The sequence below is a fragment of the Mustelus asterias genome, chromosome 5 (genome assembly GCF_964213995.1).
Source record: "Mustelus asterias chromosome 5, sMusAst1.hap1.1, whole genome shotgun sequence".
In the NCBI taxonomy this organism is placed as follows: Eukaryota; Metazoa; Chordata; class Chondrichthyes; order Carcharhiniformes; family Triakidae; genus Mustelus; species Mustelus asterias.
Window position 1 is genome coordinate 139,024,848 of NC_135805.1, and position 27,760 is coordinate 139,052,607.

At 48.7% G+C, this 27,760-nt stretch overlaps 1 protein-coding gene across 2 annotated transcripts in view; it reads left to right on the forward strand.

The window, feature by feature from the left end:
- eif2ak2 (eukaryotic translation initiation factor 2-alpha kinase 2) overlaps positions 1-27,760 on the forward strand; it is a 59,072-nt gene that overhangs the window by 27,208 nt on the left and 4,104 nt on the right. Inside the window, exons 10-18 of one of the 2 annotated variants that reach the window (XM_078213772.1) lie at positions 977-1,029; positions 6,613-6,691; positions 10,753-10,781; positions 13,530-13,587; positions 16,142-16,182; positions 17,216-17,353; positions 18,721-18,804; positions 21,484-21,679; positions 25,346-25,474. In XM_078213772.1, the coding sequence (XP_078069898.1) occupies positions 977-1,029; positions 6,613-6,691; positions 10,753-10,781; positions 13,530-13,587; positions 16,142-16,182; positions 17,216-17,353; positions 18,721-18,804; positions 21,484-21,679; positions 25,346-25,474 (807 nt within the window). The remainder of the gene's footprint in view (positions 1-976; positions 1,030-6,612; positions 6,692-10,752; positions 10,782-13,529; positions 13,588-16,141; positions 16,183-17,215; positions 17,354-18,720; positions 18,805-21,483; positions 21,680-25,345; positions 25,475-27,760) is intronic. The other variant, XM_078213773.1, reaches the window with a different exon arrangement.

Sequence of the window (27,760 nt, forward strand, 5' to 3'; positions counted from 1 at the left end):
AGAAGCAGTTGTTATTTATATTGGGGCTGGTCACACCTTGCAGCTCAATTGTGGTGTGGTTGTAATTTTATCACAGGTAGGAGGCCATTCGGCCCACTGTGTCAGGGTTGGCTCCTCATCAGCATGATTGTATTAGAATAGTCGAGTGGCGGCACGGGCGGCACGGTGGTTAGCACTGCTGCCTCACAGCGCCAGGGACCTGGGTTCAATTCCCGGCTTGTGTCATCGTCTGTGTGGAGTCTGCACGTTGTCACCGTGGGTTTCCTCCGGGTGCTCCGGTTTCCTCCCACAGTCCGAAAGACGTGCTGGGTTAAGTGGATTGGCCGTGCTAAATTCTCTCTGTGTATCCGAACAGGTGCCGGAGTGTGGCGACTAGGGGATTTTCATGGTAGCTTCAAGTGTCACAAGTAGGCTCACATTAACACTGCAATGAAGTCACTGTGAAAATCCCATAGTTGCCACACTCCGGCGCCTGTTCGGGTACACTGAGGGAGAATTTAGCACGGCCAATGCATCTAACCAGCACGTCTTTCGGACTGTGGGAGGAAACCGGAGCACCCGGAGGAAACCCACGCAGACACGGGGAGGACGTGCAAACTCCACGCAGACAGTGACCCAAGCCGGGAATCGAACCCGGGTCCCTGTCGCTGTGAGGTAGCAATGCTAACCACTGTGCCACCGTGCCGCCCTTAGCTTAAAATTTCCTCCCGTTGTTGATGCAAGTACCTGGGAAAGGAAAGCCCACACCTTGCCTGAAGGAGCCTTTGTCCCAGAAGGCTGGAATAGGTTAATTACCCCAGTTAAAGCCGCCGCCTAATTTGCTGAATTGGGAAGTTTGTTACTGAGTATATAAGCGCATGATGTGAATAAAGTTCATTCAGTATAGGCCACCGGGTTTTGAGTCTGATGAGTTTGTTTGCTGAAAGTCTAATAGAATGTTTTCTTTGTTTCCTGTTTCTGAACTTGGTCAACGAAGATCTTGTCAGAGGACGAGTTGAGCCGTATTTCGGACGATGATCTTTCCTCGAGGTAAGTGTGAAAAATACCACGGTTGACTGCGCTGTCATCTGTGCAGCAACTGAAACCCTAAATCCCCTGCAAACCCTGCCGCAAACTACTTCAACCTTCTGGCTTCTGCTTTCATCATTGCTTTTGGTCCAACTGAATGAAACTGTGTGTGCAAGTTTTGGGTAAATTCTTGTTCTTAATATGTGGTGATCAGTGATTCCCTAACATGATAGCACAGTGGGTTAGCACTGCTGCCTCACAGCGCCAGGGACCCGGGTTCAATTCCCGGCTTGGGTCTGTGTGGAGTTTGCACATTCTCCTCGTGTCTGCGTGGGTTTCCTCCGGGTGCTCCGGTTTCCTCCCACAGTCCGAAAGATGTGCTGGTTAGGTGGATTGGCCATGATAAATTGCCCCTTAATGTCAGGGCGTTTAGGAGGGTAAATATGTGGGGTTATGGGGATATGGGGTATGTGAGGTTACGGGGATAAGACAGGACCTGGGTGGGTTTGTTGTTGGTGCAGGTTCGATGGGCCAAATGGCCTCCGTCCGCACTGTTGATTCTATGATTCTGCGAGCTGTTTCTGTTGAATGTCCAGGGTGGGGATTTTCCGGCTGCGCTCGCCCCAAGATCGGAAAATCCCACCTGAAGTAAACGGACCTTTGCATGGTCCACCGTCGCCTGCTACAATTCCCATGGCAGGCGGGAGGGGAAAGTTCCATCCCTCTTCAGACAGAAGTCCGTGACGTGATAATTGACAGTTACCCTGCCTCTGATTTCTCATCCTAGTCCAGTATCCGGGGAGGCGATGGCCTGGTGGTCTTATCGCTAGACTATCAATCCAGAAACTAAGCTAATGTTCGGAGGACCCGGGTTCGAATCCCACCACTGCCAATGGTTTTGAATTCAATAAAAAAATCTGGAATTAAGAATCTACTGATGACCATGAAACCATTGTCATTAACGTCCTTTAGGGAAGGAAATCTGCCATCCTTACCTGGTCTGGCCTACACGTGACTCCAGAGCCACAGAGCGTTGGGCAACTAGGGATGGGCAATAAATGCTGGCCAGCCAGCGATGCCCATGTCCCACAAATGAATTTAAAAAAAGAAACTTCGCCACTTATTGGGAAGAGGGAAGCCATGCTAGCTATGACTGTAACACTACATTCTGCACTCTCTCCTTTCCTTCTCTATGAACAGTATGCTTTGTCCGTATAGTGCACAAGAAACAATACTTTTCACTGTATCCCAATACGCGTGACAATAATAAATCAAATCAAATGTTTTCCCTCCCCACTTCAAACTTCATTTTCCTAGCCAGTGACTCCATCCCTCTCCCTGGTCACTGTCCAAGACCGAACCAGGCCATTGGAAAGCTTACCTTCCTGTCTGACTCTGCGATGAGTCACCAACCCCCTCTCATAGAATCATGGAGAAATGCAGCACAGTAAGATACCATTCAGTCCATTAAGTCCATACTAGCTCTTTGGAAGGGGGATCCAGTTAGTCTCACTCCTCCCCCTTATATCTCTGCAATCTTTCTGTCCTTTGAGTACTCACTGACTTCCCTTTGGAAAGCTACGATTGAATCTGTCTCCACCACAGTGTCACGGAGCACATCCTGAAACACAACCACTCCAAAGTCCAAAGATGTGGGGGTTAGATTGATTGGCCATGCTAAATTGACCCTATTGTCAGGGGGATTAATAGTGTAAATGAGTGGGTTTATGGGAATAGCGCCTGGGTGGGATTGTGGTTGGTGCAGACACGATGGGCCGAATGGCCTCCTCTGCACTGTAGGGATTCTATTCACTCACTGCCGGTCCAGTTTTATTTCTCATATTACCTCTGGACCTTTTGTAAATCACCTTAAACCTACAATGCCTTTAGCCATTGAAAAAGGGTTTCCTTTATTTAAAGCTTTAACAATTTAAACACCTCTATCAGATCCCCTCTTAATCATCGCTGCTGTCAGATGGACTGCAATAGATTCTCTTGTGTCTGTTTTCATTCATTTGTGGGAAGTGTGCGAGGCCGGTATTTATTACCCATCCTTAATCACCCTCGGGAAGGTGGTGGTGAGCTGCCGTCCCCATGGGTGCGCCCACAGTTAGGGAGCTCCAGGAATTTGACCCAGCGACAGTGAAGGAACGGCGATATATTCCCAAGTCAGTCTGGCGCAGTGAACAATCCGTGAGAGGGGTAGGAGGTGAGGGGAGCGGTGAGCTGCGGCAGGAGGGGGGACACAGTGCTGAGGGTGTGGGGGGCACAGTGCTGAGGGTGTGGGGGGCACAGTGCTGAGGGTGTGGGGGGCACAGTGCTGAGGGTGTGGGGGGCACAGTGCTGAGGGTGTGGGGGGCACAGTGCTGAGGGTGTGGGGGGCACAGTGCTGAGGGTGTGGGGGGCACAGTGCTGAGGGTGTGGGGGTGCTGAGGGTGTGTGGGGCACAGTGCTGAGGGTGTGGGGGTGCTGAGGGTGTGGGGGGCGCAGTGCTGAGGGTGTGGGGGAGATGTGGGTGTGGGGGGGGCGCAGTGCTGAGGGTGTGGGGGGGGCGCAGTGCTGAGGGTGTGGGGGTGCTGAGGGTGTGGGGGTTGAGCAGTGTCTGGGGTGGGGGATTAACCATGTCAAAGAGGGGGTGTCTGAGCAGTGATGAGACTGCGGGAAGTAATGCTGGGGTGACGGGGTAAGCAGTGTGGGGGGTATGGGGAATGGGCAGTGTGGGGGGTATGGGGAATGGGCAGTGTGGGGGGTATGGGGAATGGGCAGTGTGGGGGGTATGGGGAATGGGCAGTGTGGGGGGTATGGGGATTGGGCAGTGTGGGGGGTATGGGGATTGGGCAGTGTGGGGGGTATGGGGATTGGGCAGTGTGGGGGGTATGGGGAATGGGCAGTGTGGGGGGTATGGGGAATGGGGAGTGTGGGGGGAGTGGGGGGAGTGGGGGGGTGGCAGTGTGGGGGGTATGGGGAATGGGCAGTGTGGGGGGTATGGGGATTGGGCAGTGTGGGGGGTATGGGGATTGGGCAGTGTGGGGGGTATGGGGATTGGGCAGTGTGGGGTGTATGGGGAATGGGGAGTGTGGGGGGAGTGGGGGGGTGGCAGTGTGGGGGGTATGGGGATTGGGCAGTGTGGGGGGTATGGGGAATGGGCAGTGTGGGGGGTATGGGGAATGGGCAGTGTGGGGGGTATGGGGAATGGGCAGTGTGGGGGGTATGGGGAATGGGCAGTGTGGGGGGAGTGGTGGGTGGCAGTTTGGGGGGTAAGCAGAGTGCGGGGAGGAACGAGCAGTGTGGGGGTTCCTCTCCCATGATGGAAAGTCCCGGTTTGCCTCTGCTCTTTGCGTTTGACCCTTTATCAAATACACTCCCAATGGGACAACTTCCCTTTCATATCAAACATTTCCTCTGCGGCTTCAGGATAGTCCATATAGAGAGCATCTACTGCACTTCGAACATGGACTGCACTCAGAGCATCATAGAATCCCTAGATGCAGAAGGAGGCCATTCGGCCCATTGAGTCTACACCGACTCTCTGACAGGACATCTTAGCCAGGCCCACTCCCCTTTTCCTATCCCCGTAACCCCGCACATTAACCCCGCTAATCCTCCCAACCTACATATCTTGGTACACTAAGGGGCAATTTATCACGGCCAATGCACCTAATCAGCACATCTTCGGATTGTGGGAGGAAACCGGAACACCCGGAGGAAACCCACGCAGAAACGGGGAGAACGTGCAGACTCCACACAGACAGTGACCCAAGCCGGGAATCGAACCCGGGTCCCTGGCTCTGTGAGGCAGCAGTGCCCACCACTGTGCCACCGTACTGCCCTGAGCATCCACTGCACTTGCCGCATCTACAGCACTACTGCAGTTAGAGTACTCGTGGGCCACCTGCGGCCCGGTTCTGAGTGCGGCCCACAAGATGTTTTGTTGACTGTTGCCCAGACATGGTGTTCCCTCATTCCGCTGACTTACCTCTGTGTAGTTCTTTTCCTCTGGTGTAACTGAAGTGTGTCAAACAAGGGCAAGTGAAGTGAGGGGGTTGTTATTGGACACAACATTGACTGCGGGAACAGTGCACCAAACTCTGAGTCCAAAGTGTAAATATTTCATTTGCTTTTACTATTTGAAGTTGATGAGGGTTGTATTAATAGATAAATGGTTAAGCGTTTATAGCTCATTATGAAATATTTGGTGTGTATTAAATGTATTGAATCTTTGTCTTGGGGTCATGGTTAGTGAAGGGCCTGGTTTCAATCTTGCTGCCCACTGCGCTAAAAGAGGGTCACTCTTGGGGCTTACTCATCAGCCTAGGTTGCCCATCATTGAGTTGGAGCATCTCCTTTCATTAAAGAGCTGCTGTATTTTGTTATTTGTCTGATGACAGAGTGTTTTGGGACATTCTGCTACATAAATGTAAGTTGCTCTGGCTGTTTATTGGATGCAATTGTTTAGAAAGCTCAGTGACACAGCTTTCTAGTTAGTTTTTTAATAAGATTTCTCAGTGTATTGGAGTATTTATGAATCACAAAAAGTTGGTTTGCAGGTGCAGCAGGTAATTAAAAAGGCAAATGGAATTTTGTCCTTCATTGCTAGAGGGATGGAGTTTAAAAACAGCGAGGTTATGTTGCAGCTCTATGAGGTGCTGGTGAGGCCACACCTGGAGTACTGTGTACAGTTTTGGTCTCCTTACTTGAGAAAGGATATACTGGCACTGGAGGGGGTGCAGAGGAGATTCACTAGCTTGAACCTGGAGCTGAGAAGGTTGGCTTATATGGAGAGACTGAGTAGACTGGGGCTATACTCATTGGAATTCAGAAGAATGAGGGGAGATCTTGTAGAAACATATAAGATTATAAAGGGAATAGATAAGGTAGAAGCAGGGAGGTTTTTTTCCACTGGCCAGTGAAACCAGAACTAGGGGGCATGGCCTCAAAATAAGGGGGAGCAGATTTAGGACTGAGTTGAGGAGGGACTTCTTCACCCTGACCAAAGAACAGCTTCTTCCCTGCTGCCATCAGACTTTTGAATGGACCTACCTCGCATTAAGTTGTTCTTTCTCTACACCCTAGCTATGACTGTAACACTACATTCTGCACTCCCTCGTTTCCTTCTCTATGAATGGTATGCTTTGTCTGTATAGTGCGCAAGAAACAATACTTTTCACTGTATACTAATATAGGGCTGGGTGGGATTGTGGTCGGTGCAGACTCGATGGGCCAAGTGGCCTCCTTCTGCACTATAGGGATTCTATGATTCTATGTGACAATAATAACTCGAATCAAATCACACAAAGGGTTGTGAATCTGGAATTCCCTGCCCAGTGAAGCAGTTGAGGCTACCTCATTGAATGTTTTTAAGGCAAGGATCGATACATTTTTGAACAGTAAAGGAATTAAGGGTCATGGTGAGCGGGCGGGTAAGTGGAGCTGAGTCTACACAAAGATCAGCCATGATCTTATTGAATGGCGGAGCAGGCCCGAGGGCCCAGATGGCCGACTCCTGCTCCTAGTTCTTATGTTCTTCTGAGTAGCGGCACAGAATGAATTGTAACATATTCAGCCCCCGTGAATGACCCCCTCACATGTTTCTGATTCCTTTAGGAGGAGTTCTGAAAATTCGGATGGTTTAAGCTCCGCTACATCCTGGGCCACTGACACAGCACCAACTACTCCGAGAACGGTACGGTACATCTATAAGACGGATTTATCTATGTCGGGGTGCTGGCTTCACTCTGCCTGTCAGATGAGATGTTAAAGTGCCCTCTCAGGTGGATTCCCCAGGATTAAGAAGCAGGCGAGAATCTCCCCAGGGTATCAACGATTAGCGATTTCTCAACCAACATCATTAAAACTGATGAATTCATCATTTATCTCATTGATGTTTATGGGACTTTGTGCACAATTTGGATGCTGTTTTTCCGAAATTACTAAGCTTCAAATGTACTTCAGTGGCTGTGACATGCTTTGAGACGGTCAGAGACAGCAAACGGCAGAATAGAAATGCCTTCTTAGAATTCCTTCAGGCCATTTAGCCCATCGAGCCTGCACTCACCACTATTCCACCCAGACCCTATCCCCATAACTCCATGCATTTACTCTGCTAATCCTCCTGACACTAAGAGGCAATTTAGCATGGCCAATCCAACTAACCTGCGCATCTTTCAGTCTGTGGGAGGAAACCTGAGCACCTGGAGGAAACCCACACAGACTCGGGGAGAATGTGCAGACTCTGCACAGACAGTGACCCGAGGCCGGAATTGAACCCGGGTCCCTGGCGCTGTGAGGCAGCAGTGCTAACCACTGAGCTACCGTGCCTCCACTCCTGAATTGAAGGCACTGCCTCAGGACACCCCAAACACACCCAGTGCATCTGTAAAGCTAGGGCCCCCAGCTCCATGGTGGGAATAAGGACCTGCTCCCTCTCCCCCGGTGTGCGCCTCATCCAGCTGGCACCACCCTCCCTCTCTCTGCTTTGGCCATTCATAAGAAATGTGCTGGGTTAGTCAGACGGTGAAGTCCTGCACCGTCAGTCACCAGAACTGTGGACATTCACACCGATAGATATCTTAGTGCCGATGCGGCAAAATTCTGCTTGATATATCAGCACGGATTTGTAAAAGGTGTTTCACTAATGCCATTGAATTTTTTGACACAGCAACAGGGAAGGTTGCTAAAGGGAATTAAATGGACGTTGCCTGTATGCATTTTAAGAATGTGTTGGATAAAGTACCACATAAAGTGCCGGTCACCAAAACTGAAACTCGTGGAATGGGAGAGCAATTGTACCAAACAAAATGGCTGAAGAACAGAAATCAGCCAATCGTGGTGGTGGCACAGTGGTTAGCACCGCTGCCTCACAGCGCCAGGGACCCGGGTTCGATTCCCAGCTTGGGTCACTGTCTGTGTGGAGTCTGCACATTCTCCCCGTGTCTGCGTGGGTTTCCTCCGGGTGCTCCGGTTTCCTCCCACTGTCCAAAGATGTGCGGGTTAGGTGGATTGGCCAGGTTAAATTGACCTGAGTGTCAGGGGGATTAGCTAGGGTAAATGCATGGGGTTATGGGAAGAGGGCCAGGGTGGGATTGTGGTTGGTGCAGGCTCGATGGGCCGAATGGCCTCCTCCTGCACTGTAGGGATTCTACGATTCAGACTGGAGGATGGTAGACTGTGTATGAGGAACAGTACAGCACAGGGACAGGCCCTTCAGCCCACCAAGTCTGTGCCTCTCTAATCTAATATTTTCATGCCTCTATGTAGTCAATATCCCTCTATTTCCTGCCTATTCATGTATCTATGCAGGTGACTCTTGAAGGTTGTTATAGAATCTGCTTCCACCACCTTCTCCAGCAGCACGTTCCAGGCATTCACCACCCTCTGTGTGAAAACCTTGCCCCATCCATCTCTTTTAACTTTCCCCCTCTCACCTATGCCCCCGATTAATTAACCCTTCGACCCTGGGAAAAAGACTCTGACTATCCACTCTATCCAAGCCTGTCATAATCTTGTAAACCTCTATCAGGTCCTCCCTCATCCTCCGACGCTCCAATGAAAAGAACCCAAGTTTGTTCAACCTTTCTTCATAGTCCATATCCTCCAAACCAGGCAACGCCCTGGTAAATCTCTTCTGCACCCTTTCCAATGCATCAACATCCTTCCGGTAGTGTGACAACCAGAATTGTACACAATACTCCAAATGCGGCCTAACCAAAGTCTTATACAGCTGCAAGATAATTTCCAATTCCTATACCCAACGCCCCGACTGATGAAGGCCATATGCCTTCTTGACCACCTAAGTTGCCACCTTCAGGTAACTGTGGATCTGCACGCCTACATCCCTCTGTATGCTAATATTTCTAAGGGTTCTACCAACTGTGGTGTTCCCCATGGGTCAGTGCTCAGATCAGTGCTTTATTTGACACGGCTGAATAACTTGGATATTAGAATATGGAGTTAGATTTTCAAAGATTTCAGACCAACCTGGAGGTGTGTCTGACAGTGAGGGTCATCATGATGTGGAGATGCCAGCGTTGGACTGGGAGTGAGGGTGATGCCAGTTGACTGCGGCAGCACATAGTGAGGCTGGCAGAGTGGCAGCTTGAATCAAAGAATATTTAGTATTGTCATGAGTAGGCTTACATTAACACTGCAATGAAGTTACTGTGAAAATCCCCTAGTCGCCACACTCTGGTGCCTGTTCGGGTACACTGAGGGAGAATTTAGCATGGCCAATCCATCTAACCAGCACGTCTTTCAGACTGTGGGAGGAAACCAGAGCAACCGGAGGAAACCCACGCAGACACGGGGAGAACGTGCAGACTCCACACAGACAGTGACCCAAGATGGGAATCGAACCCGGGTCCCTGGCGCTGTGAGGCAGCAGTGTTAACCATCGTGCCACTGTAAATACAGAGATATATATACAGTGATACATGTTGACAGAAGGGAGACAGCATTGACTCAGTGGCAGATTTCTACAGAGTACACAGGGAAGGAGGGAGTTGTGGGTGCATGCACGTAGATTTTGAAGGTGGCAGGACGCATTGAGTTAGCAAACGATCTCGAGCTTCATAACAAGCGTTAGGCTACGAGGAGAATATTGTGTCCAGCTCTGCTCACCATACTTTAGGGAGGATGTGAGAGTCCTTGAGAGAGTGCGGAGGAGATTTACCAGAATGACGTGAGGAATAGGGGAAGTTAGCTACAAGGCTTGGTTGGAAAGGCTGGCAGTGTTCTCCCCGGGCTGAGGAGAGATTTGATAAGACAAGATTTTGGAGGATTAGGAAAATTAGGATTAGGAAAACCTGTTCCCATGAGATGATAAGTGCAAGTTGGGTGGGAGACATTGACTAGAGAGACTATGAGGAGAGATTGACTAGGTTAGGATTGTTTTCGCTGGAGTTCAGACGAATGAAGGGGAATCTTACAGAGACTTATAAAATTCTAACAGGACTAGACAGGGTAGATGCAGGGAGGATGTTCCCGATGGTGGGGGGAGTTCAGAACCAGGGGTCACAGTCTGAGGATTCAGGGTAGACCATTTAGGACGGAGGTGAGGAGACATTTCTTCACCCAAAGATGGGTGAGCCTGTGGAATTCATTACCACAGGGAGTAGTTGATGCCAAAACATTGAATGTATTCAAGATTGTGTTCAGCCTCACAATCCGGAATCCGGACTCCGGGCTCAGGTCGATTCTCCCTTTCCTGTTCACAGACTCTTGGGCCACTCCCAGAATCCACCCTGTCTTCTTCCCCACACTTGGGGTGAATGGGGTCAAAGGCTGTGGGGAGAAAGCAGGATTAGGCTACTGAGTTGGACGATCAGCCATGACTGTAATGAATGGCGGAGCAGGCTCGAAGGGCCGAATGGCCTCCTCCTGCTCCTATCTTCTATGTTTCTGTGAAAGGTCGAAGGTTCTGGGCATGAAATGCAGGAGGGACGTGCTCAGGTTCCTTTTTACTCAATGGGCATGATTTCAGGAGGAATGTGAATGGATGTTTGGGGGAAATACACTTGCAGCGCTACTGAGCGAGGTGAGGGAAGCTGGGACTGATTAGATTGATCTACAGAGAGCTGGCATGCTTTTGATGGACTGAATGGCCTCATTGCGTGCTGTTTCGGCTGGATGACTGTGACGAGTATTGCAGAGTGCTATGTCTGCGGAACACTAGTTAGCAGCTGTTGGCTTTTGATTTTTATATTATCCTCCGTTTGGAATTAATAGTAATTTATTTTTCTTTTCTAGGACACTACCGGTGGATCCAAACCTAAACGGTATGACTGTTCATCACCTTAGTTTATATCCTGTTTGTGTTTTTTAAAATGTATATTGTAGGCATTTACACCATAGCTCATGGTGTCAACTGTGACACAGTGGGTAACCCTCCTGTCTGTGAATCATTCGATCAGATGTTCAAACCACACTTCCAGACACATCAGCAAGTAGGCCGGCACAGTGGCACAGTGGTTAGCACTGCTGCCCCACAGCGCCAGGCACCCGGGTTCGATTCCACATCGGGTCACTGTCAGTGCGGAATCTGCATGTCCTCCCCGTGTCTGCGTGGGTTTCCTCCGGGTGCTCCGGTTTCCTCCCACAGTCTGAAAGACGTGCTGGTTAGGGTGCATTGGCTAAATTCTCCCTCAGTGTACCCGAACAGGCCCCGGAGTGTGGCGACTAGGGGATTTTCACAGTAACTTCATTGCAGTGTTAATGTTAGCCTACTTGTGACACTAACAAATAAACTTCAAGTAATCTAGATTGAGACTTCCTGTGCAGTGCTAAGGGAGTGCCACACTGCCTGAGGTGCGCCACCTGAGGTGAGATGTTAAGCTGAAGTTTAGTTGGGTGTAAAAAAAAAAGCCATGGCCACTACTTTGAGGAAGTGCGGCTGACCTGCCACTCGTGTCTTGGTCAATATTTATTACTCAGGCAACATCTAAAATACATGATTCTACATTACTGCTTGTGCGAGCTTGCAGTGCACAGATTGACTTCTACTTCCTCTGTCACGATAGTTTATTTATTTGTGTCACAAGTAGGCTTACATTAACACTGCAATGAAGTTACTGTGAAAATCCCCTAGTCGCCACACTCCGGCACCTGTTCGGGTACACTGAGGGAGAATTTAGCACGGCCAATGTATCTAACCAGCACGTCTTTCAGACTAGGAGGAAACCGGAGCACCCGGAGGAAACCCACGCAGACACGGGGAGAACGTGCAGACTCCGCACAGACAGTGACCCAAGCACAGTGCACACACTCCAGAAATACTTCATCGGCTGTCAGGTTTTTTGGGACATTCTGAGGTTATGAAATGCAAATATATCTTTCTGATATCATTTAAGGATCAATAGACTCTACAGACCCTCACCTTGGGTGTGCTCACTGAGTTTAATCTAACACATCATCCTTCAGGAGCCAGTGAAGCTTCCTTTAATTCCACCTGTTAGTCTGTTCTGAGTTCTTTTTTTGCTATTGATGTTTGATTTGATTTGAACAAAAAGAACAAAGAACAATACAGCACAGGAACAGGCCCTTCGGCCCTCCAAGCCCGCGCCGCTCCCTGGTCCAAACTAGACCATTCTTTTGTATCCCTCCATTCCCACTCCGTTCATATAGCTGTCTAGATAAGTCTTAAATGTTCCCAGTGTGTCCGCCTCCACCACCTTGCCCGGCAACACATTCCAGGCCCCCACCACCCTCTGTGTAAAATACGTCCTTCTGATATCTGTGTTAAACCTCCCCCCCTTCACCTTGAACCTATGACCCCTCGTGAACGTCACCACCGACCTGGGAAAAAGCTTCCCACCGTTCACCCTATCTATGTCTTTCATAATTTTATACACCTCTAATAGGTCACCCCTCATCCTCCGTCTTTCCAGTGAGAACAACCCCAGTTTACCCAATCTCTCCTCATAACTAAGCCCTTCCATACCAGGCAACATCCTGGTAAACCTCCTCTGCACTCTCTCTAAAGCCTCCACGTCCTTCTGGTAGTGTGGCGACCAGAACTGGACGCAGTATTCCAAATGCGGCCGAACCAATGTTCTATACATCTGCAACATCAGACCCCAACTTTTATACTCTGTGCCCCGTCCTATAAAGGCAAGCATGCCATATGCCTTATTCACCACCTTCTCCACTTGTTGATCTGATTTGATCTGATTTATTATTTTCACATGTATCGGGATACAGTGAAAAGAATTGTTTCTTGCGCGCTATACAGACAAAGCATATTGTTCTTAGAGAAGGAAAGGAGAGAGTGCAGAATGTAGTGTTACAGTCATAGCTAGGATGTAGAGAAAGATCAACTTAATGCAAGGTAAGTCCATTGAAAAGTCTGACAGCAGCAGGGAAGAAGCTGTTCTTGAGTCAGTTGGTACGTGACCTCAGACTTTTGTATCTTTTTCCCGACGGAAGAAGGTGGAAGAGAGAATGTCTGGGGTGCGTGGGGTCCTTAATTATGTTGGCTGCTTTGCCGAGGCAGCGGGAAGTGTAGACAGAGTCAATGGATGGGAGGCTGGTTTGCGTGATGGATTGGGCTACATTCACAACTTTTGTAGTTTCTTGCGGTCTTGGGCAGAGCAGGAGCCATACCAAGCTGTGATACAACCAGAAAAAATGCTTTCTATGGTGCATCTGTAAAAGTTGGTGAGAGTCGTAGCTGACATGCCAAATTTCCTTAGTCTTCTGAGAAAGTAGAGACGTTGGTGGGCTTTCTTAACTCGGCATGGGGGGATCAGGACAGGTTGTTGGTGATCTGGACACCTAGAAACGTGAAGCTCTCGACCATTTCTACTTCGTCCCCGTTGATATAGACAGGGGTATGTTCTCCTTTAAGCTTCCTGAAGTCGATGACAATCTCCTTTGTTTTGTTGACGTTGAGGGAGAGATTATTGTTGCCACACCAGTTCACCAGGTTCTCTATCTCTTTCCTGTACTCTGTGGTTGGTTATTTTGAAAGTCAGAAATATCAGATTTTATTCCGAGTGTTTGATGATTATTTCTTTTTCTAACATTAGGCGATTAGCTCCAACCTTCAGTACACGGGACGTGAACAGGGACTGTACAACATCTCAGGTACACTCACTCATGCCTCAATACTGTAGACCAAGCATTTGAATCATCTCTGTCTGTATTCAATGCTTCCTTCATTTATAGAGTGACTAAAATTACTGCACAGCAACATAGCACTTAGGAGCAGGAGTAGGCCATTCGGCCCATTGGGTCTGCTCTGCCAATCGGCCATGGCTGATATGCTCCTCATCCCCATTTCCCTGCCTCCTCCCCATAACCCTTCAACCCATTACCAATTAAAAAGCATGTCTTTCGAGCCTCCTTTCTTTTTGTTTGTTTATCAGTGTCTCAAGTAGGTTTACATTAACACTGCAATGAAGTTACTGTGAAAATCCCCGAGTCGCCACACTCCGGCGCCTGTTCGGGTACACTGAGGGAGAATTTAGCACAGCCAATGCACCTAACCAGCAGGTCTTTCAGACTCATAGAAATCATAGAAACCCTACAGTGCAGAAGGAGGCCATTCGGCCCATCGAGTCTGCACCGACCACAATCCCACCCAGGCCCGACCCCCACATATTTACCCGCTAATCCCTCTAACCTACACATCCCAGGACTCTAAGGGGCAATTTTTAACCTGGCCAATCAACCTAACCCGCACATCTTTGGACTGTGGGAGGAAACCGGAGCACCCGGAGGAAACCCACGCAGACACGAGGAGAATGTGCAAACTCCACACAGACAGTGACCCGCACATCTTTGGACTGTGGGAGGAAACCCACGCAGGCATGGGGAGAATGTCTGTGTGGAGTTTGCACAGTGACCCAAGCCGGGAATCGAACCCAGATACCTGGCGCTGTGAGGCATCAGTGCTAACCATGGTGCCACCGGGCTGCCCTGCCATTCAATTAGATCGTGGCTGATCAGGCTGTGATCTCAACTTCACTTTCCCGTCTATGGTTCCCGATAATCCAGGACTCCCTTGTCTATCAATCTATCTAACTCCGCCTTCAATACAGTCAGTGACCCAGCCTGCACTGCCTTCTGGAGAGGAGGATCCCACAGGCTAACAACCCTCTGAGAGTAAAAAAAAACTCCTCCTCATCTCCGCCTTAAAGGACGTCCCCTTGTCCTGGTCTCTCCCGCGAGGGGATACACCCTTCTGGCACTCACCCTGCTGAGGCCAGTCAGAAACCTTGGCTGGAATTCTCTGGCCGTTCACCCCCCACTGCCAGCGAGGAGACAGATATTGGCACTCAGCCAAGTCTCCGTTCGCTGCAGCGGGGCCAGAGGTTCCCACCGGTGTGACGGACAGGGAATCCCGCCCATCCTATATTTCCAAAAGATTCCCCCCTCATTCTTCCAAACCCCAATGGGTAAAAGGCCAACCTGTTCAGCCTCTCTTCATTAGATAAACCATCCCAGATTTGAGTCGACTGAACCCTCCCTGATTGGCTTCAGACAAAGTATATCCTTTCTCAGATCAGTAGACCAAAACTGGACAGCTGGTACTCCTGGTGGGGCCTCGGCACGGCCCTGTACAGCTGCAGTAACACTTGCAAACTTTTATATTCTATTTCCCAATATTCTAAATGCCAACATACCGTTTGCCCCCTTTATCACTTGTGGCACCTGCATGTTAACTTTCTGTGATCCATATAGCAGGAAGAGGTAATTTGGTCCATCTATTCTAGCCCTTCAACCGGAGTGCTTGACTCCAACCCCGTTTCTCTGCATTCCCCCCTGTCCTTCCTTTTTAACTGGATGGTAGTACCTCAAGGCGTTGGCTTACCATCACCTTCTCGAGGGCAATTAGGGATGGGCAGAAAGTGTTAGCTTGGCCAGCAATGCCCACATCTCATGAAAGAATTTAAAAATTCATACCCAGTTTCTTTTGAGCTAAGCCTCTGATTGTGTGGATGGCACTGTAGCACAGTGGTTAGCACTGCTGTCTCGTAGCGCCAAGGACTCGGGTTCGATTCCCGGCTTGGTTCGCTGTCTGTGCAAAGTCTGCACGTTCTCCCCGTGTCTGCGTGGGTTTCCTCCGGGTGCTCCGGTTTCCTCCCGCATTCTGAAAGACGTGCTGATCAGGTACGTTGACCTGAACAGGTGCCGGAATGTGGCGACTAGGGGAATTTCACAGTAACTTCATTGCAGTGTTAATGTAAGCCTTACTAATAAATAAACTTTACTTTAACTGACTCAGAGGGAGTCAATGGTGTAGTGGTATTGTCACTGGACTAGGGATCCAGAGACCCAGGGCAATGTTCTGGGCACCTGGGTTCGAATCCCTCCACAGCAGATGGTGAAATATTGAATTCAATAAAAATCTGTCTAATGGTGACCATGAAACCATTGTCGGAAAATCCCATCTGGTTCACTCGTCCTTCAGGGAAGGAAATCTGCTGTCCTTACCTGGTCTGACCTACATGTGATTCCAGAGCCACAGCAATGTGGTTGACTCTTAACTGCCCTCAGGCAACTAGGGATGGGCAATAAATGCTGGCCAACCAGCGACGCCCACAAATGAATTTAAAAAATGAACGGATAGGACATGTCTGCTTAATGTCAAAAATGCAACACAACATTAATCACTTTTTCACCTTTAAACTTACAGACGAACGGTACCAGTGGAGAAGATAAAGCCTCGGATATGACGTAAGAGACGATTCAGACATCACAAGATTTTGTATCTGTATAGGGGAGATACTCCCAACAATGCATGGCGGCCATTTTGTTCTGGGCACTCTGGACAGTATGGAACCTTTCACTAAACCGGCTCAGGCTTGGCATTGTTTACCACCGTTAAAGAGAAGCAGTATTGGGCGGTGCACTTTGATCTTAGCTGTAGTTCAGATGGAATGGTGGCACTGTGGTTAGCACTGCTGCCTCACAGCGCCAGGGACCCGGGTTCCATTCCTAACTTGGGTCACTGTCTGTGTGCAGTTTGCATGTTTTCCCTGTGTCAGCGTGGGTTTCCTCCGGGTGCTCCGGTTTCCTCTCACAGTCCAAAGATGTGCGGGTTAGGTGCATTGGCCGTGCTCAATTGCCCCTTACTGTCCCGGGATGCACAGGTTAGAGGGATTAGCGGGATGAATAAGTGGGGTTGCGGGGATAAAGCCTGGGTGGGATTGTTTTCAGTACAGACTCGATGGGCTGAATAGACTCCTTCTGCACTGTAGGGATTCTATGACTTTCTAATGTGGTTGACAATGAATACTGACCCAATTTAGCATGGCCAGTCCACCTAACCCGCACATCTTTCGACTGCGGGGGGAAACCGGAGCACCTGGAGGAAACCCATGCAGACACGGGGAGAACGTGCAAACTCCACACAGACAGTGACCCGAGGCCGGAATCGAACCCGGGTTCCTGGCGCTGTGAGGCAGCAGTGCTCACCGCCGTGCCGCCCCTCTACTTGGCTTTTCCTCCTTCAGGCTAACCTTTGACCCAGCTTTTGACCTTTTGCCCCAATATTGCCTTTTGTGGCTCAGTGTCCAGTTTGGCCTAATGTTTCTGTGGAAGCTGCCTTTATTTGATTACATGGGGAGGTGCTGTGTATGTATATATATGTATATATATATATATAGATATCTATATTTGTTGTTGTAAGTTGACTGGGGGAAGGTGGGATATTGCGGAGGTTTGTGGTCCCCTAATGTTTGTGTTTTTTTTCCTTTAATTGCCCCAGTGAACTGAATGTTCCCAGAATTGACGGGTTTTCAGGTTTTACTGAAATCGGGAGAGGAGCCTTTGGCTGTGTCTACAAAGCAAAGAACACGGTTGATAAAAAGTACTACGCTATCAAGGAAGTCTCGCTGCGGGATGAGTGAGTCCATTTTGAATCTCCCTGGTATCTTTGTTATTGTAAAGAGGTGGAGGGTAAACTCTCCCACATACCGTTCACCCCCGTCCCCCCCTCACCTGCCGCTACTGGGTCTTGGGCCCGGCCATTTACTTTTCATCCATTCTGAGTTTGGTGACGGTGTTGGGGGCCTGGGCCACCTCATTACAGGAAGGAACCAACAGGAACAGGCTTTGGGAATGCAGGACTTAGCTTTTAAAGTTTATTTATTCGTGTCACAAGTAGGCTTACATTAACACTGTAATGAAGTTACTGTGAAAATCCCCCAGTCGCCACACTCCGGCGCCTGTTCGGGTACACTGAGGGAGAATTTAGCATGGCCAATGCACCTAACTGACACGTCTTTTGGACTGTGGGAGGAAACTGGAGCACCCGGAGGAAACCCACGCAGACACGGGGAGAACATGCAGACTCCACACAGACAGTGACCCAAACCGGGAATCGAACCTGGTTCCTGGCGCTGAGAGGCAGCAGTGCTAACCACTGTGCCACCGTGTCACCCCTTCTGACGAAGGAGCAGCGCTCCGAAAGCTAATGGTATTTGCTACCAAATAAACCTGTTGGACTTTAACCTGGTGTTGTTAAAACTCTTTCTGTGTTCACCCCAGTCCAACGCCGGCATCTCCACATCATGGCCCCTTCTGATCAGTTCCAATGGGTTGACCAAGATGGCGCGGGTGGGTGGAACAGTTAAGCATGTTCAGTTATCTGCCTTTGCAAATGAGAATTCATGTACTGCAGATAGGATAGGGGAGCTGGGACACAAACTGAAAACATTGAGTGTATAATTGCTGGTAGGAATTCCAAATTATGCTAATAACATACAGCCAAGAAGAACAAGTAAGATTTTTTCACAGGTCCGGACTGTCATCTTCAAGGTTATGCAGCATCCTAACCAGTGATGGGTTAGTTCTGGCCAGTGAGACAGTAACGAGGATACATAGTTTTAGGTCATCCAGAAAGTAACTCACGGGGGAAATGAAAAAGATGTCTTTATGCGGCGCAGTGGTTAGCACTGCTGCCTCACAGCGCCAGGGACCCGGGTTCGATTCCCGGCTTTGGGTGTCTCTGCAGAGTCTGCACGTTCTCCCCGTGTCAGCGTGGGTTTCCTCTGGATGCTCCGGTTTCCTCCTACAGTCCAAAGATGTGCGGGTTAGGTGCATTGGCCGTGCTAAATTGCCCCTTAGTGTCAGGGGGATTAGCTAGGGTAAATACGTGGGATTATGGGGATAGGACCTGGGTGGGATTGTTGTCGGTGCAGGCTCGATGGGTCGAATGGCCTCCCGCACGAGGATTCTATGATTCTATGAATTTCATTTTCATCAATTTAGGAAAACGAAACGTGAGGCCGAGGCTTTGGCGAAGGTGGAACATAAAAACATTGTGCGATACCATACCTCCTGGATTGGGCCAAGGTGACTCAATTTCAGATCTACTGTTTCTGTTAGCGTGCAAAACACTTTCCATTTTCTTCAGAGAAAGATGCCATCAGATTGAAAGACTTAACCGAGTGCGTTAGCATTCTTCAACGTCAGTCACAAGATGAAGGGTTTAATCACACACCCGAGATTTCAGCTGACTCTCCAGCGCAGTACTGAGGGAGTGCCGCACTGTCAGAGGGTCAGTACTGAGGGAGTGCCGCACTGTCAGAGGGTCAGTTCTGAGGGAGTGCCGCACTGTCAGAGGGTCAGTACTGAGGGAGTGCCGCACTGTCAGAGGGTCAGTTCTGAGGGAGTGCTGCACTGTCAGAGGGTCAGTACTGAGGGAGTGCCGCACTGTCAGAGGGTTAGTGCTGAGGGAGTGCCGCACTGTCAGAGGGTCAGTACTGAGGGAGTGCCACACTGTCAGAGGGTCAGTGCTGAGGGAGTGCTGCACTGTCAGAGGGTCAGTACTGAGGGAGTGCTGCACTGTCAGAGGGTCAGTGCTGAGGGAGTGCTGCACTGTCAGAGGGTCAGTGCTGAGGGAGTGCCGCACTGTCAGAGGGTCAGTACTGAGGGAGTGCTGCACTGTCAGAGGGTCAGTACTGAGGGAGTGTCGCACTGTCAGAGGGTCAGTACTGAGGGAGTGCTGCACTGTCAGAGGGTCAGTACTGAGTTCTCCGAGTTCTCCTCATCTCTGTCTTAACTGAGCGACCCCTATTTTTAAACAGTGACCCCAAGTTCTAGATTCCCCCACAGGAGAAAACATCTTCTTCGCATCCATTCTGTCAAAACCCCTCAGGATCTTAATGGCTTCAATCAAATTCCCTCTTATTGTTCTAAACTCTCGTGGACACAAACCTAACCTGTCCAACCTTTCCTCGTAAGACAACCTGCCCATTCCTATTAGTCTAGTAAATCTTCTCTGAATTGATCTCACACATTTACATCTTTCCTCACATAACGAGATCAGTACCGTACACAATACTCCAGGTGTGGTCTCACCAATATCCTCTACAGCTGAAGCATAACTCTCTTACTTTTGTAACCAATTCCCCTCACAATAACTGCTAACATTGTAGATAAAGGCAAAATAATGCGGATGCTGGAATCTGAAACAGAAATTGCTGGAAAATCTCAGCAGATCTGACAGCATCTGTAGGGAGAGAACAGTGCCAACGTTTCGAGTATGGAGGACTGTTCATCAGAGCTGGTTCTAGCAGCTTTCCTAATTACTTGCTGTACCTTTATACTCGTCTTTTATTTTTCATGCACTCGGACACCCAGATCCCTCTGCACCTCAGAGTTCTGTAATCTCTCACCATTTAGAGAATATACTTCTATATCCTTCCTGCCAAAATGGACAATTTCACATTTGCCCACATTATACTCCATTTGCCAGAGTTTTGTCCACTCGCCAACTGATCCATGTCCCTTTATAACCTCACGTCCTTTTCACAATTTACTTTCCACCTATCTTTGTGTTGTCAGCAAATTTAGGGACCATGCCTTCAGTCCCTTCAGCCAAGTCTTGTATCTAGATTGTAAAGGGTTGAGGTCCCAACACTGAACCCTGTGGCACATCACTCATCACATCCTGCCCACCAGACACATACCCGAATGGAATGTTGGCATTTATAGCTAAAGGAATAGAATATAAAGGTAAGGAAGTATTGTTGCAACAATACAAGGCATTGGTGAGGCCGCACCTGGAGTATTGTACACAGTTCTGGTCCCTGTATTTGAGGAAAGATGCAGTGGCATTGGAGGCAGTTCAGAGGAGGTTCACTGGATTGATTCCAGAGATGAGGGGTTTGTCGTATGAAGAGTGATTGGACAGTTTAGGCCGATACTCTCTGGAATTTAGAAGAATGAGGGGAGATCAAATTGAGGTGTACAAGATGATAAAAGGTATGGATAAAGTAGACATGGAGCGGATGCTTCCACTGGTGGGACATTCTAGGACGAGAGGTCGTAGTCTTAGGATAAGGGGTAGTAAATTTAAAACAGAGTTGAGGAGAAGCTACTTCTTCCAAAGGGTTGTGAATCTGTGGAATTAGCTACCCCAAAGCGCGGTGGATGCTGGGACATTGAGTAAATTTAAGGAGGAGTTAGACAGATTTTTAATTGGTAATGGGTTGAAGGGTTATGGGGAGAAGGCAGGAAAATGGGGATGAGGAGCATATCAGCCATGATCGAATGGGGGAGCGGACTCGATGGGCCGAATGGCCTAATTCTGCTCCTGTATCTTATGAACTTCTTATGAACACCCATTCCTGCCAACTCTCTGTTTTCCGTTAGTTAGCCCACCTTCAATCCATGCCAGTGTGTTACCCTCTACAACTGAGCTTCTATTTCATAGGGACATAGACATAGAAGATAGGAGTAGGAGGAGGCCATTTGGCCCTTTGAGCCTGCTCCACCATTCAGCACGATCATGATTGATTGTCCAACTCAATAGCCTAACCCAGCTTTCTCCCCATTTCATGCCAAAGCCTTCGATGTGACGCCTTATCAAGTTGCCCGAAAGGTAACTCACTGGCTTTGGGACATGATGTCCCAAAAATAATTCAACATCTTTCTTGAAGCAAACCTATTTGGAAAGTGAAAACACGTTTATTATTCACGTATTTAAAATTTGTTTGAATAAATTTAACTTCTGCGTTTCAAATTAAGCCTCCGCACCAACAACTACCACAAGAAGTCTCTGTTTATCCAAATGGAGTTGTATGAGAAGAATTTGAAGGAATGGATAGTGGATCCTGCCAACAATAACCCTGAAAAGAAGGAAGTTGCTTTGTCCATATTCTGTCAACTTTTGGATGGAGTTGTTTACATTCATGAGGAGAAGATGGTTCACCGGGATCTGAAGGTCAGACCAATAAGATTATAGCATTCGCACAGTCAGTTAAACACAAGTTTAGTTTCTGTTGAATACATTTTGGTCACCTCATGTGTACACGCCCTGTTATTAATTTGATTTGATTTATTATTATCACATGTATTGGTATACAGTGAAAAGTATCGTGCCTTGCGCACTATACAGACAATACCATTCATAGAGTACAGAGGGGAGAAGGAAAGGAGAGGGTGCAGAATGCGGTGTCCCAATCATAGAATCCTACAGTGCAGAAGGAGGCCATTCAGCCCATCGAGTGCACTGACCACAATCCCACCCAGGCCCTATCCCCATAACCCCATGCATTTACCCTAGCTAGTCCCCCGACACTAAGGGGCAATTTACCACGGCCAATTCATCTAACCCGCACATCTTTGGACTGTGGGAGGAAACTAGAGCACCCGGAGGAAACCCACGCAGACAGGGGGAGAACGTGCAAACTCCACACAAACAATGACCCAAGCCATGTATTAGTATACATTGAAAAGTATTGTTTCTTGCGTGTTATACAGACAAAGTATACCATTCATAGAGTACATAAGGGAGAGGGAAAGGAGAGGGTGCAGAATGTAGTGTTACAGTCATAGCTAGTGTGCAGAGAAAGATCAACTTAATGTAAGGTAGGTCTATCCAAAAGTCTGATGGCAGCAGGGAAGATGATGTTGGTACGTGACCTCAGACTTTTGTATCTTTAACCCGATGGTAGAGGCTGGAAAAGAGAATGTCCGGGGTGCGTGGGGTCCTTGATTATGCTGGCTGCTTTTCCGAGGCAGTGGGAAGTGTAGATGGATGGGAGGCTGGTTTGCGTGATGGACTGGGCTACGTTCACGACCCTTTGTAGTTCCGTTCGGTCTTGGGCAGAGCAGGAGCCATACCAAGCTGTGATACAACCAGAAAGAATGCTTTCTATGGTGCATCTGTAAAAATTAGTGAGAATCATAGCGGACATGCCAAATTTCCTTAGCCTCCTGAGAAAGTAGAGACATTGGCGGGCTTTCTTAACTATAGCGTCGGCGTGGAGGGACCAGGGCAGGTTGTTGGTGATCTGGACACCCAGGAACTTGAAGCTCTCAACCATTTCTACTTCATCCCCATTGATATAGACAGCGGCATGTCCTCTACTACGCTTCCTGAAGTTGATAACTATCTCCTTCATTTTATTGACATTGAGGGAGAGATTAGTGTTATTGCACCAGTTCACCAGGTTCTCTACCTCTTTCCTGTACTCCCCCTGAGTGGGTCCATTATTCCATTGTCCCGGTTGGGACCTGTTTGTGTTCACCACAGGTTTGTGGTTTTTGCTTTATTTTGTGCAATAAAGCACTGTTCCTTTAGAGCTGACTCCTGGAGTTATTATACTCCCCTCCCTCCCCCCCTCCCACTCATACCCGGGTAATGCCTCTCAGTGGCTAACCTCAAATGAACTTGGCTTCCTTCGTTGCTCTTAAGTGAATGTTAGTTCAGTTCTGGGCCGCACACTCAGGCAGGAGGCATTGATCAGAATGTAACAGGGACTTAACAACATAAAATTATGAAAACAAGTTGCATTGTTTTTATTCATTCATGGGACATGAGCGTCACTGGCTGGGCCAGCATTTATTGCCCATCCCTAGTTGCCCTGAGGGCAGTTGAGAGTCAACCACATTGCTGTGGCTCTGGAGTCACATGTAGGCCAGACTGGGTAAGGACGGCAGATTTCCTTCCCTAAAGGACATTAGTGAACCAGGTGGGTTTTCCCGACAATGGTTTCATGGTCATCAGTAGAATCATAGAATCCCTACAGCGCAGAAGGAGGCTATTCGGCCCATCGAGTCTGCACCGACCACAATCCCACCCAGGCCCCACCCCCACCCCCACCCCCACATATTCTACCCGCTAATCCCTCTAACCTACGCATCTCAGGACTCTAAGGGGCAATTTTTAACCTGGCCAATCAACCTAACCTGCACATCTTTGGACTGTGGGAGGAAACCGGAGCACCCGGAGGAAACCCACGCAGACAAGAGGAGAATGTGCAAACTCCACACAGACAGTGACCCGAGCCGAGAATCGAACCCAGGTCCCTGGTGCTGTGAAGCAGCAGTGCTAACCACTGTGCTACCGTGCCGCCCCTCTACAAGTAGATGTTAAGAACAAGTAGATTCTTAATTCCAGATATTTTTAATTGAATTCAAAATCCACCAGCTGCCGTGGTGGGATTTGAATCCGGGTCCCCAGAACATCAGCTGAGTTTCTGGATTAGTGATATTAGTGATAGTCTAGTGATATTAACACTAGGTCATCACCTCCCCTTGTATATAGACTAGGCTTGTATTCATAGAAACATAGAAAAACTACAGCACAAACAGGCCCTTCGGCCCACAAGTTGTGCCGAACACATCCCTACCTTCTAGACCTACCTATAACCCTCCATCCTGTTAATCTCCATGTACTCATCCAGGAGTCTCTTAAAAGACCCTATTCAGTTCGCCTCCACCACCACTGGCAGCAGCCGATTCCACTCGCCCACCACCCTCTGAGTGAAAAACTTACCCCTAACATCTCCCCTGTACCTACCCCCCAGCACCTTAAACCTGTGTCCTCTCGTAGCAGCCATTTCCACCCTGGGAAAAAGCCTCTGAGAGTCCACCCGATCTATGCCTCTCAACATCTTATACACCTCTATTAGATCTCCTCTCATTCTTTGTCTCTCCAAGGAGAAAAGACCGAGCTCCCTCAGCCTATCCTCATAAGGCATGCCACTCAATCCAGGCAACATCCTTGTAAATCTCCTCTGCACCCTTTCAATCTTTTCCACATCCTTCCTATAGTGAGGCGACCAGAACTGAGCACAGTACTCCAAGTGGGGTCTGACGAGGGTCCTATATAGCTGCATCATTACCCCGGACTCCGAAACTCAATCCCTCGATTGATAAAGGCCAGCACACCATACGCCTTCTTAACCACCTCCTCCACCTGCGGGGCCGATTTTAGAGTCCTATGGACCCGGACCCCAAGGTCCTTCTGATCCTCTACCGTACTAAGAGTCTTTCCCTCAAACATAGAGTGAGAGATGATCTAGTTGAGGTATTTAAAGTGATTTTAAAATTAGATAGGTTCAATAGTGAGAGACTTTCTCCCATACCAGGAGCCCAGAACAAGTGATCATGATCATGACACGGTAGCAAAGTGATTAGCACTGCTGCTTCACAGCTCCAGGGTCCCGGGTTCGATTCCTGGCTCGGGTCACTGTCTGTGTGGAGTTTGCACATTCTCCTCGTGTCTGCGTGGGTTTCCTCCGGGTGCTCCGGTTTCCTCCCACAGTCCAAAGATGTGCGGGTTAGGTTGATTGGCCAGGTTAAAAAAAAATTGCCCCTTAGAGTCCTGGGATGCGTAGGTTAGAGGGATTAGCGGGTAAAAAATGTGGGGGTAGGGCCTGGGTGGGATTGTGGTCGGTGCAGACTCGATGGGCCGAATGGCCTCCTTCTGCACTGTAGGGTTTCTATGATTTCTATGACATGAGGGATGGCAGTTCACGGGTGAAATCGCAGTCAAAATGCTGATTTTGATTTTTCTATATTTCTTACAGTAATGTTTTCCAATGCAGTAAATTTGAATTAACAATTATTTTTTAAAATTTATGTTGGTGGAAAAACAAAGCCAGCGAACATCTTCCTTAACGAAAATGGCATCGTAAAGATAGGCGACTTTGGCCTCGTGAAAACATTGGATGATCAGGAATCACTCACTAAAGATATCGGAACACCTCACTACATGAGTCCAGAACAGGTAAGGAGATCGGACTGAGCCCCTCGCTGCCAGGGACTTCTCACAGAGGTAGATCGTATAATGCCAGAAGCACAGGAGGTGACCATTCAGCCCATTGTGTCTGTGCTAGATCATTGACAGAGAGAGAGAATGTCTCCTGTACTGGGAGCGCACCATGGGTGGCACGGTGGCACAGTGGTCAGCATTGCTGCCTCACAGCTCCAGGGACCCGGGTTCAATTCCTGGCTTGGGTCACTGTCTGCGTGGAGTTTGCACCTTCTCCCCGTGTCTGCGTGGGTTTCCTCTGGGTGCTCTGGTTTCCTCCCGCAATGTGTGGATCAGGTGGATTGACCATGCTAAATTGACCGTTGATGTCAGGGGACTAGCTAGGGTATGGGGTAATGGGGATAGGGCCTGGGTGGGATTGTGGTTGGTGCAGACTCGATGGGTCAAATGGCCTCTTTCTGTACTGTAGGGATTCTATGACAAAGCTATCCAAATGGTCCTAACCTCCTGACCTTTCCTCATGGCTCTGTGTAGTTTCTCCTTTTCAGGTATAGATCCAATCTGAAATGTTACTGTTGAATTAATATCACATGTCAAGAAGCTCTCTGTAACAAATAAATCTCCTCATTGGCATATGATGTAGCAGTTATATAGAACGTTGGTTAGGCCACATTTGGAATACTACCAGAAGGATGTGGAGGCTTTGGAGAGAGTGCAGAAAAGATTTACCAGGATGTTGCCTGGTATGGAGGGTATTAGCGATGAGGTGAGATTGAGTAAACTGGGGTTGTTCTCCCTGGAAAGACGGAGGTTGAGGGGTGACCTTGGTTTGTATTCGTTGGAATTTAGAAGGCTGAGGGGGGATCTTATAGAGACCTATAAGATAATGAAGGGGCTGGATAGGGTAGAGGTGGAGAGATTCTTTCCACTTAGAAAGGAAGCTAGAACTAGAGGGCACAGCCTCAAAATAAAGGGGGGTCAGTTTAGGACAGAGTTGAGGAGGAACTTCTTCTCTCAGAGGGTGGTGAATCTCTGGAATTCTCTGCCCACTGAGGTGGTGGAGGCTACCTCATTGAATATGTTTAAATCACGGATAGATGGATTCCTGATCGGTAAGGGAATTAGGGGTTATAGGGATCAGGCGGGTAAGTGGAACTGATCCACTTCAGATCAGCCATGATCTTATTGAATGGCGGGGCAGGCTCGAGGGGGCTAGATGGCCGACTCCTGTTCCTATTTCTTATGTTCTTTCGTTCTTATGTGACCTAATAGAAGTTTATAAAATTATGAAGGGCATAGATAGGGTGAACAGTTGGAAGCTTTTTCCCAGGTCAGAAATGACAAACACAAGGGGTCACGGGTTCATGGTAAGGGGGGCAAGGTTCAATACAGATGTGCGGGGGACGTATTTTACACAGTGGGCGGTGGGGGCCTGGAATGCACTGCCAAGCAAGGTGATTGAGGCAGACATTCTAGGATCATTTAAGACTTATCTAGATAGCCACATGAACAGACTGGGAATAGAGGGATACAAACGGATGGTCTAGTTAGGAACACATGATCGGTGCAGGCTTGGAAGGCCGAAGGGCCTGTTCCTGTGCTGGATTGTTCTTTGTTCTCATCTCTCCCCCACTCCCATTTCTGGTGCCTGTTATCTTAAATTAGTCCATTTGTTCCCAAAACTCCTACTGAACGCAGCAGCCACACCTGTATCCCGTGGGGAATCGTCTCCCACAATGTACAGGGGTAGCGTCACATAGAAACCCTACAGTGCAGAAGGAGGCTATTCGGCCCATCGAGTCTGCACCGACCACAATCCCACCCAGGCCCCATCCCCGCTGAGTTACCCTGCTAATCCCACTAACCTATCACATCCTGGGACACTAAGGGTTAATTTAGCATGTCCAATCCACCTAACCCGCACATCTTTGGACTGTGGGAGGAAACCGGAGCACCCGGAGGAAACCCACGCAGACACAGGGAGAACGTGCAAACTCCACACAGACAGTGACCCAAGCCGGGAATCGAACCCGGGACCCTGGCGCTGTGAAGCAGCAGAGCTAACCACTGTGCTACCCCGTATATTCTTATTAAGTCTTTAAAATTATGAATATGTTGGGCAGGTTGAGAGGGGATCTCATAGAAAATTATAAATATCTAACAGGATTAAACAGGATAGATTCAGGAAGAACGTGGGGGAGTCCAGAACTAGGGGTCATAGTTTGAGGATAAGGGGTAAACCGTTAGAACTGAGGTGAGGGGAAATTTCTTCACCCAGAGGGTGGTGAATGTGTGGAATTC